Source organism: Podarcis muralis, chromosome 5 (assembly GCF_964188315.1).
Source record: "Podarcis muralis chromosome 5, rPodMur119.hap1.1, whole genome shotgun sequence".
NCBI classification, from domain to species: Eukaryota; Metazoa; Chordata; class Lepidosauria; order Squamata; family Lacertidae; genus Podarcis; species Podarcis muralis.
In genome coordinates, this window is record NC_135659.1 from 48,807,496 (window position 1) to 48,819,155 (window position 11,660).

At 45.2% G+C, this 11,660-nt stretch overlaps 1 protein-coding gene across 1 annotated transcript; it reads left to right on the top strand.

The window, feature by feature from the left end:
- Positions 1-840: 840 nt before the first annotated feature.
- Positions 841-10,884, top strand: PDZK1IP1 (PDZK1 interacting protein 1). The gene is made up of 4 exons (XM_028733557.2): positions 841-1,026; positions 7,662-7,770; positions 8,647-8,757; positions 9,619-10,884. Exons 1-4 carry the CDS (start codon positions 960-962, stop codon positions 9,725-9,727), a joined length of 396 nt encoding a protein of 131 aa, XP_028589390.1. The 5' UTR covers positions 841-959; the 3' UTR covers positions 9,728-10,884.
- Positions 10,885-11,660: the final 776 nt, after the last annotated feature.

Sequence of the window (11,660 nt, forward strand, 5' to 3'; positions counted from 1 at the left end):
TGCCAAAGGAAACCCTGACCTGCTTTTTGCAGAAAGGCATGTGCAAAGTGATGTTTACCTTCTTCATTCCTTAGGGGCTGGATAGCTACCAGAATGCCAAGTGGCAAGACCATTGTACTAGTGGAGGAATTTTGCTCCTGATAATCACTGAAGCCATGTACACTTGAAATGCAGCTACTGTATATTATTTTTCTCCATTTGGATCCAAGAAAATGCATCAAAATATACAATTTCCTAAGAAAGATGATAGGATATGGATTGTGGCTAAGGTCACATGTTTGCTGCTTCCCATACCAGTGGTGGGAGCACACTGGATGCAGAGTAAATGGGATGGTGTACACAGCCTCATTCAATGATAGGGTACAGAATAGCAGGGGAGACTGGACTATGAGATGGTTGCTTTAACATCCCCTCTCTTTTGAAAATGTGTCAGGATATGGTCTGAAGGTACACAAGGACACTACCTTACTGAAGCTTAGCAGAGTTGTGTCTGATCTGTACTTGGATGGGGACTTTATCCATGGGCAGCACCAGACGGGGGCATTGGGGTATGGGGCAAAGAAAGAGCCCCCTTTCTTTTTTCCTGGACTCTTTCCAAGCCATTAATGAGGTGCTGGAAAGTCAAGATGAAGTTCTGTGAGCTGCATAACAACCTGATGCGTGATGGAGCAAAGAGGCAGCAAGTAAAAACAATCCTCTCCCTCCTTAAGTTGCTAAAATGCTCTGGAATTGCTCCATTTGCATAGCTGCTGGTGCATGGCAACCCTCCAATTAATGGGCTTGATCATCCACCAGGCTTATTACCCGGGAGGGAGGCGTGCCCAAATACACCTTGGGTCTTCGGATTTCACATTTTGCCTTCCTGCATTCCTCAGAGAAGGAACAAGTCCACGGAGCCTCTGCTTACAGCAAACAAATCAAGGCGCTGATCAGCAAAGTCGCTTCCCCACACCACCGAAATGAATGCTGCTCTGGCTGTGACCTTTTGTCTCTTGGTCGCTTTGGAACCTGTGAACTGCCAAAGAGGTAACAGATTTCTTTTTTGGCAGATGCTGATTCTTCTTCACCTTTCCCAGCTGATATTTGACCTCTTTTGTTTTGACATTTATTCTGCTTCTGCAGTATATACTTGAATTTATGCCCTAAGTTTGTTTGCTTTCTATTACAACAATTATGACACCATGAAACCAACACCAGCATTGCTTAATGCTAGTCGTGTTTATTTGGACAAAATCTTCCATTGCTACATTCACTCGCCTGCTTTATTTCCTCCTTCATCATAGGCTTTGGATATTTTTTTTAAAAAATCTGAATGTGCATAGCTGTCTCTTCACCCATATTCCCCTCATCTCATCTCTTTCCATCTCTTTCATCCATCCTTCTCCTTGACTGTAGAAAAATAGAATTTGCAGAGTTTTCTTCCCTTCCTTTAGTTTACCACTGAATTTCCACAGCCAGCCTCCACTCCACTGGAGTTTGGGGAAGCTGCTGGGGCACAACAGACCATGACTTCTGGGCAGGCATGAGCTAAGATGTCTCTGTTAAGTAAACCAAAAGGAACTGTGGTTGTCCAGCATGAACTAATGAGGTAACGCTGGAGCATTCAGACAGCCTTATGTCCCTGGGCATGGTCTGAGGAGGGCACATGATGCAGCCACCTGCTGAACATAAGCAGCAGTTGCGGCCAGTGTCATGGGGGGGCAGAGCTGCAAAGCCACCCTCCCAACACTGGGCTCACTATAGCTGGGCTGGGCTGGAGCAGGGTGATGGCGAGGTCAGAGCTGCAGCAGCACAGCATTGGGAGTGCCAGATTAGTTCCACTGCCATTTTTGTTTGGTCACTTGCTCTGTGCATTTGTCAAGCAAGCGGAATCTCCAGGGGTGAGGCTGCTTTGCGACACAGGTGAACAATACACCACCAATGCTTGTCCTCTTCACCCATGCCTGACCTCCCTAACACCTTTGAATGGCAGCACCCTTCATGTTAAGTGCAAAATTAATATGGGAGGAATTTTTTAAAAAACCCAAAACCTGCAGGAAGAGTATTCCCAACATCAACACAGGCAGACTTCTGTCCACTTCTATTTTGCACTGCTGAGTGGAATGTAAGGATCCCTGCAAATACTTCTGAGGAAAAAAAAATCTGCAGATATATTCCACCTGACCATGAAAGCTCTCTTCTTTCCAGCTCTGATGCATGTGTGGGCTCCTTTGGGAGGAAAGGTGGGATACAGAATTAATCAACAAATAAATACATATGCAAATCAAGAAGGATGCCACACACTATGAAAGATGTAAGTCAGAAACATCAACTGCAATTATGTATGAAAATGTTTTGCTGACGCCATGTCCTGTCCAATGAAACAGCTAGAATGAAGCTGTGGAGTAAGACAGCTTGCACTGAACACAGCCAGGCTGCAGTCTTTGTGCAGGATGTGTCCAAGCAGCAGTTTCCCATGCAGCTGGCTGGCTGTGTGGTTGAGCTACAAACTGGAAAGGCAGGGCGTTTTCCTGCTACAAAGAACTGCAAGATTGCACAGGTTGTGGCTCATTAGTACTTCCACAATCTAATAGTCAGACTGTTGCCCATGCTGGTCTTGACAGGGCTTCTAAAGTCCTCTTTGGCTGGGAGGAATTTGGCACAGATTTTGGTGGGTCTGCAGATGCTAAAGCAGCACATCTCATAGCTTTGTTTATTGCACTTTTTCACCTACCTTCATCATGAAGGAGGTCTTTGCATTCCTTGCCTTGTAAATGCTGTTTCATTGAGTAGGTGGGCTGACAGGGCTGACACTGGCAACCCTTAAAAGGACTATTTACCTGTGTGCACTAATCAAGTAGAAGGCAGGTAGCTGCAGAGCCCACACTGCAGGGCACATGGTAGAGCTGTCATTCTCTGGTTTGCAACTCCAGAAGTTTTTCAGCTGTATTTTTGCTAGAGTTGCGCTAAATTTACAAAAGGTTCTTTTAAAAAATAAATAAATGAGACAGTCTATCACAAATGGCATTTCATTCCTCCCTCCCTCTCTCCCTCCCTTGCCACACCCCATGCCTGCTCCAATGTGCTGCTGCTTTTTCACCATGGCATTTCTGTGACTTTTTAATTGTATGATCCATTCCAGTTAGGGATCACAGTGTGACATGATGACACCATGGTGCCACATAGACAGTCAGCTTTAGCTACAGGACAGTGTCACTGAGAGCAAATGGATCCCTCTCATTGTCCTTACTCAGAAGGGGGCAGGGGATGTTTTCTTGTTGCACAGATTGCTTGGGAACACCCCCTGCCCTGCTCTACCACAATGTCAGTTTCATTCATAGCATCACTAGGAAAGCACACAGCAAATTTTCACTTTCTAATCAGACCTAGTTGCACATAACTAGTTGGGGAAAATGAGGGTGGGCAGACCCATGTAGATGCCTATGCAGATGCACATCTAAACGTGTTCTCCATCAGCATTCTGGTCTGCTGCACATGTCTAGGCGAGAGAAAGGAATTCTTGATTTGCTTTGCCAATGGTGGCATGTTCCTCATCTTTCTAGGCAGCCACCCCTCGCAGATAGCTTGCCACCCTTTCCCAAAAATATGTGGGAAATGGCCAAAAAATGGACCTGATTCACAATAAACTTTCATAAAAGCACCCCTCATTTCTGTTCTATATTTCCCCCTGCCCAAGAAGTCTTTTGCTATTGTAAACCATGAGACCTAATTCCCTCCCTGTTTTCTGTTTTCCTCATGTTTGTCTGCTGCTACCTTGGGAGATTGTGGGAAAAGTAAATGGTGGGTGGGGGCAGGGGCAGGTTATCCAGGACTGGCATCAGTAGTGAGTGCTGCAAGGAAACAGCTGCCCAAGGATACCAGGTGCTGACACTAACTTGGTGCTGTCTGCCAGTCACATAGCTGTTAAACGTATATGGGCTCTGCTAGAAGCTGGCAATCCTGCCACTGCTTCCCTTTAGGTGCATTTACTCAAAACCCAGCTGTTGTCCTACAAGCACCTCTGACACAGTGCACCTTTTCCTTTCCTGTTGAACATTATCTGGACATTAATGGATGATCTGTTAGAACTGTTGGGAGACAAAACAAGAGGGTAGGATTTCTATACAATGGTGGTGAGTGACGAATACCTCCAATGCCCTTTGATTACATCCAGTTCTATAATTCTGCATAAGGTGGCCAGATGCCAAGGAGAAGAGCTTTCTTTATTGCAGTGCATGTGTCAGTCACAGGGCAGAATGATGTTCTTCTACTTTCTAAAGGAAGGCAAGATGTAAAATGGCAGGAGAGACCTTTGGACTGTCTTTCATCAGCTGCTGTAGTCCACTATTAACCAAGGGAGAACACCAGTCCTCACGTAGCCCTGTTTGGAGCTTTGAACCTCCTCCCATGGAGAATTCCACAGATGTTTGAGGACTACTGAGAAACTAGGCTCCTGGAATCTGATTTCAAACATGGGAGGGGAGGCCTTTGCCACTTCAAAAGGTATTCAAAGCTCAGCGGTTCCAAACTGAGGAGAGTCAAGTGAGTTCTGTAAGGAGATGTTTGCAAATTTTAGTTTCAGTTTAACATTCCAGTCTGGGAACATTGGCCCCACTTCTGACAGGCCTATTGTGTACCAAGTCACCATCCTCCTCTTTGGAACAACCTAACAATTAGTGACAGATTACAGCATGAGGAGAACACAGTCTGATTTCTATTCAGGGTGAGGCAAAGGTTGGGCATTTTCTGTTCCAGGAAAGTGGTTTTGAGAGGGCAGCAAAACACGAATGGGCTGGGACAGGTAGTCATAAGAAGCTTGCGAAAGGGCCACCTGCCCTCTTAGAGAAGAAAGTGTTTGTCAACACTGTCAGGGCCGGGGTTTTACCATAACACGGAATGCACTTCCTTTTGGCAGAAAATTCTAGAGGAGGGATTACTTCCCTACCTCCGATCTTTTTATTTTCCTTCTGTGGCTAAATGGCTGCTTAACTGGGATATTGTACTTGTACACTGGCCCCATTTGCATGAGCAATGATAGGGTGGAAATCAACTTTGAGCTATGATGAATGTTCCAACTGTGCAAGCATTGCAGCTTGCCAGGCTGAATGATCTGCCCTCTCTTTCCCCTGTGTGCTATTCTGGGAGATTCTCCCAACACCCTTTAGCCAATTTCGGGGTGCACACATAGGGAAGAGGGGACAAGCCTGTTGCTCAAGCAGGGCTTCTGATCATGGGGCTTGTTAGATGAATCTCACCCACAGCTTCCTCCAATGACTGCTGGGAACTGTAGTTTGTTAAGGGTGATGAGAGTTGTTCGGAGACACCTAATCACAAAGCTACAGTTCCCAGAGTTCCCTGGGGAGAGGAATTGGCTACTAAAGCATTCAGAGAACTGTAGTTCTGTGAGGGAAATAGGGGCTTCCTAACATCAGAAGGTCGGTGGTTCGAATCCCTGCGATGGGGTGAGCTCCCGTTGCTCAGTCCCTGCTCCTGCCAACCTAGCAGTTCAAAAGCACATCAAAGTGCAAGTAGATAAATAGGTACCGCTCCGGCAGGAAGGTAAACGGTGTTTCCGTGTGCTGCTCTGGTTCGCCAGAAGCGGCTTAGTCATGCTGCCCACATGACCCGGAAGCTGTATGCCGGCTCCCTCGGCCAATAAAGCGAGATGAGCACCGCAACCCCAGAGTTGGTCACGACTGGACCTACTGATCAGGGGTCCCTTTACCTTTAACAACTCTCAGCAAGGTTAAGAAACTGCAGTTCCAAGGATTGGGAATTGGTATGGTGTTGTTTTAAATGTACAGATCAGATGGGGCCATGGGAGCTGCATTGCCATTGCTCAAAACGCTAGATTAGATGACCTTTAAGGTAACTTCTATGATTTATTTATATGAAACAATTTCTATGGCCAACACTGAAGGCCAGCCAGGATTTTTATTTCTTTCTTTTTTAAAGTAGATTTTAAAAAGGTAAAGGTACCCCTGCCCGTACAGGCCAGTCTTGACAGACTCTAGGGTTGTGCGCCCATCTCACTCAAGAGGCCGGGGGCCAGCGCTGTCCGGAGACACTTCCGGGTCACGTGGCCAGCGTGACATCGCTGCTCTGGCGAGCCAGAGCCGCACACAGAAACGCCGTTTACCTTCCCGCTAGTAAGCGGTCCCTATTTATCTACTTGCACCCGGGGGTGCTTTCGAACTGCTAGGTTGGCAGGCGCTGGGACCGAGCAGCGGGAGCGCACCCCGCCGCGGGGATTCGAACCGCCGACCTTTCGATCGGCAAGCCCTAGGCGCTGAGGCTTTTACCCACAGCGCCACCCGCGTCCCTAAAAGTAGATTTTGCTTCTGCACAAATTCCCCCACAAGGCACTTCACTCCGAAAGTGAAGAAAAGCCCAATGAACACAAAGTGTGCTGGGGTCCTTGCTTGCACTCTGTGTTGGTGCTGCTCCACCCTCAGGCAGCAAGCCCTGAAGCAAGATTCAACTGCCCATCAACTGTTTCTGTGCATGGAGTTGGTGGGGATGACCTTGTCCTTCCTCTTAATCAACAAAATACCTGGGGTCAGCCTGACTCTTACATACTTAAATCAGGGGGATGTAAATTTGGCTTTCCCCATGAAAGTCTGACCCAAGAGAATTTATTTAACACTCCCCCCCCCATAAATGCTTTTAGTTCTACTTGATATCAGAACTACTGGGGGAAGGCTGAGGGGGGGGAGAACAAACACCTCACAGGTTGATTCAGAATTAATAACCAGGTTTCTTGATGAGCATGATACCTGGTGGAAGATGAGATGTGCCTGCTTCCTGAGAGATCTCTGCCAGCTTAGAATATGGATTGCATGTTGCCACTGTATTCACCATATTCAATTGCCTGGGGACTTGTCTAGGGTGTGAAAGCATCTATGGCAGAGGAAGCATAGATTGTAATCTTTTTGATTTATGCACATATACCGCTATTTAGATACTGCTACTTCTATTTAATTTGATTAGGCAGCAGCAGTAAGTTTGTCGCTAAACAGAAACAGACCCTGCCCAGATAAATTACAGTTGGGAACATAAGAAGCTGCATTATAGCAAGTCAGGCCAATGGTCTATCTGGCTCAGATTTGCCTACACTGGAAATGGAAAGTCTTTTTCAACCCAGGGGGCACGTTTTTTTCTGGCCAACCTTGCAGGGCCCACATGTTGAGTGAGGATTTAAAGTGGCTTGGACAAATTCATGGAGGACAAGGCTAGCAATGAGTCCTAGCCATAATGTCTATTCTCTCTGCCCTCATGGTTGGAGGCTGTAGTGCTTCTGAAGACCAGTTGCTGGAAGCCACGGGTGATGTTGTGCTCAAGGATTCCACACAGGAGGATGGAACACAGGGCTGGTGAGGGAGATGGCCTGGGGAGAGTCCTGAAGGCCAGAGAAAGAGGTCCAGAGGGGCCACCTTGGTCCCGAGGTTTCGAACCCCCTACTCTACACTGGCTGGCAGGGACTCTGCACGGTTTCAGATCTTGCTAGAGATGACAGTAATTGTACTAAGGCTCTTCTGCATGCAAAACAGATGCTCCTTCAGTCAACTACGAACCCTTCCCACCAAGTTGGTGAGCATAGTGTTGCATGCCTAATACAGAACTAGCTAGACTACCAGTGCTGGGAGCCACAATAAACTTGTTTTAATCTCTTTTCTTGACAGTTCAGCGAAGCCTTCAGCCATGGGTGCAGGGCACCATTGCAGTTACTGTCTTCTTGGTTTTGGCAATGGTTGCCTTTGTTGTCAATCGGTTATGGTGCCAGGACAACGAGTAAGTATCACCACCACCATCATTATTCCAGCCAAATATGGTTGTATGGCTTTCTGTGTTGATGCAACCATTCTGTATCGGGCTGCTTTGGGACCAAACAAGATGCGATGTCAGTAGATACCTGACTGGATTTCACCCTTTAAAAAATATGTAAAAGCAGGCACATTTATCCCCCTCCCCCCAAAAAAATTGTGTTGGGACTGCAGTGCTGGTGGAGTAGGGTTGAAATCTTCCTTCTACTGTCCCCACTATGTTTAAATTACACCAACATTTATATTGGCTCCTTTGGGAGGAAGGAAGAGACAAAAAGTTAATAAATAAATAATAGTCAAATGTTTCCTTCCTTAAGTACCCCTTACCAGTCTGTCTGTATACTGAGATATTCCTCTGATACTTTTCTTCAGTAGTCCATGGCATCCAAGCTGAGGTGGGAAGTTACATGGGAGGAATACTTTCAAGTGATGGCCCCTGGCCTGTGAGATGCCCTCCCCAGAGAAGGAAAAATCTTTTCTACTTTGCAAGGCTTTTTAACCTCGATGTGTTCTTATACTGATGATAGTGTGTTTTCATTGCTGTGCCTTATTGTGATAGCTGCTAGACTTTTATTGCTGTTTATCATTATTTTATTATAATGGGGGTGCTTTTGGGTCCTGAAGGTACAGGTTAAATCTGAGAGAGAGAGAGAGAGAGAGAGAGAGAGAGAGAGAAGGGAGGGAGGGAGGGAGGGAGGGAGGGAGGGAAGAAAGAAAGAAAGAAAGAAAGAAAGAAAGAAAGAAAGAAAGAAAGAAAGTATTCAAGTGTAGGATTCGTGTGCTTGAATTGTACACAACACCTACCCTTCTGGTCTCCTAGTGCACCTTCTGATTATTTCCACAGTGATTCCTTTGAGGAGAAAAACAAAGCATTCTCCACGAGCAGCAACAAAGAAGAGATGCCCATTTCAAATGGGTCAGAAGGGAGGTATTCAACAACTGCAGCAGACTTCAGGTTAGTTTCATATTTATATATATATTTAAAAAGCATAACTAAAAGTGGGATTCAGATTACTCCTTCCCCACATTTGCAGATTGCATGAAGAGGGGCCACAGGGTCACCGGAGCAAACCATTCTGAGAGTTCTTTTAATTTAAGAACATTATGTTAAAAAAAAAATCCCCATGTGTCACTGCTTTGTCTTTCAAAACTGTGGTCTCCTCCACCCTGCAAATCTGAAACAGCTCTGTAATCCATCTTGCCTCTCCCAATAACAAATCACCACACCTTTCCTCGTTCTCTTGTTTCCTTGACACGTGCCCAGCCAGTTTCAAGAACATGGAAGGAAAGCACACGGTATGAGCCACTTCTGACTCATTTTCTCTCTCTTTGTAGCCTGACTCCATTGGTTGACTCTGGACATCTGAAATAGCTTGGGGTGCAATAGGGGTGCTGTAGGCCACACTGGAAGTGGAATCCCAAAATGCATTGCTTGGCCTATGAGCCTCTTGTCTGACAGCCCTGCATTAGCACCATTGTTTCTAAAAAAGGATGAGTGTGCATAGCCATCCTAAGTGCACCTGGGCATCAGACTTCCATTTTATAAAACAGATGCTTCAGACATCATGAAAACCACTTTTACTTGGCTCTGACTGGAGATGTAACAGTTGCTTCAAGGGTTCAAATCCCTGCTCTTCTAGAAAATTTAACTGTGTGAACTTGGGTCTGCTGGGATCTTTCAGCCTGACTGACTGCACAAAATTAGGATAAAAATAAGGAAGAAGAACCATGCGTACTCTGCCATTCTCCTTGGAAGCTGGGTATGATGCAGTGAAGTATATAAATAATATGTATTTTCTGTCCCTTAATATTTCAGGAGTGAAGAAGGCCCCCATGTTTATGAAAACAAAGTCGAGTTGGAGTGCAGAAACACACCTGAATGTCATAGTGAAAACAATATTCAAGTTCTTACCACTTGCATGTAGCACCTTTATCACCACCATCCTCACTTCTTGGTCTTTTCTTATCCTGCCCATATTATAGACTCCATACAAGAGACCAGTTCTGCACATCAGTTATTGTGCATGGATTTAATCACTTTACTACAAGGCAATGGCTGCTGGCTGAGTGAAGCCTATGTTTCATTTCTTTTTATGTTAATTTTTTTCCACACCAGATTTCATGTTGCTGTTTTGGTTCTGTGCTAAGTTTTGAGGTCATCTGTGCACCTCTCTTGCGGGGAATAAACTGGCGCATCATGTCAAGTTCAACATCAGAATCTTTACCAAACCTGATTGTTAATGTTATTCCATAATCAGCAGGGACATTCAGGGGGCCTGAAACCAAGTCTCTTGCACTAGACCCTGGATCTTCTGCCCCTCTCCCTTTTGAGCCCCCCCCCCCAAAAAAAAACCCATTTAGCTTACAGGGCACCTAGTTGTGCTGCAAAGTCACTCACCATCATCTGTGAAGACCTACAGAGTCCTCAGCCCAGAAGATCCTGCCTGGAAACCCTTAGAGCAAAGCAAGGGGCTGTGAAAACCAGTCTGAATTTGCATCTAACACATGCAAACTTCATACAGACATTTGCCCCAAGTCTTCTAAGTACCCAGCAATGCCCCTGAGATTAATTATTATTTCTTCTTAGCAGCTATTGCTGGATTGCCACAGACAGCAAACACAGACCTCCTTGAAAGTCCTCTGTAGCCCACTGCTATGTCCCACCTGGAAATTTCCTGGTGAGAAACTACTCTTTCTTCACAATAAAGCATCTACATGGGAACAGTAAATAGCTATTATCAACTCAAGCCTGTAATGCTTCACCAGATTGCTTCATTTGATTCTTGCTCTGCTATGGAATTGCCACAAGGACACCCCAGCTACTAGGGCATGAATAAAGCCTATGTGACTCAGATGCAAGCCTTAGATGTGAATCATCTGCTTTTCTTTCCATGTATGTATCAAATGAGTGGAGGATTTGTTACCCGCAAGTGAGTGTTGGCTGATACTTATTGATTATTTTTTTTAAAGTCAACAGTTTTATTGTGGGAACAAAACCCCAGGTATAATTTTCCAATGTAGAATTGATTACTGTGTGTATTTTTAATTGTTTAAATAATCAATAAAGATATTTTTAATTACAGTATGGGTGTTCAGCTAGTCACACCAGCTAGCCTGCAAAGCAGAATGTAACAAATTCCTGTGTTTCAAAAGTTCGCAGGATTTCTTTCACCATTTCTTCCCCAGCGATTCAAACCCAAACCTAGTTACTATTCCTTCCTCAAAATGACTACAGTTCTGGCAACCCTACCAGATCATTGCTCTTTGGGTTGTCTCCAGGTTATCCCATAGTATGAGTGATTCTCTCTTCCTTAAGACCCAAGACTGTTGGTGCTGTCCACTACTTCTATCCTTGTGTGAAGCTGGGAGAGAGGGCATATAGATGGAGATGATGGGCAAGGCTGCTGCCCATTCATACTGGGGACTAGAAGTGTCCTTAAAGCCTCTTTCATTCAAATTTTGTGCAGCTGAAAATGCAGTCAATGCAGGCTAGAATACGGGAGAGAACTATTTCTAAAGTCAAAATCACATTGCATTTGAATTAATGATGTGGTATCTATTAAAAATTGTGTTGGGGGGACTTAAAATAGCTCAGGAACTACAGTCCTGCTCTATCCACTCCTACACTATAGCCTTTTGAAGACATGGTATGTCCCATTTTATGGGAATGCATGACCAAGATTCTCCCTCAACTCATAGCCTGCAATTCAGCAAATTCTTCTTAAAGTGTGTGCTTAGCTGCGCTCTGTCAGAATAGCACTTCTGACTCCCCTGTCCTCCCTTTTGTTACAAAAGTAACACGGGATGATAGGTGAGAGCCAGAGTCAATTACTGCAAACAATTGATTTCTGTTTTGGC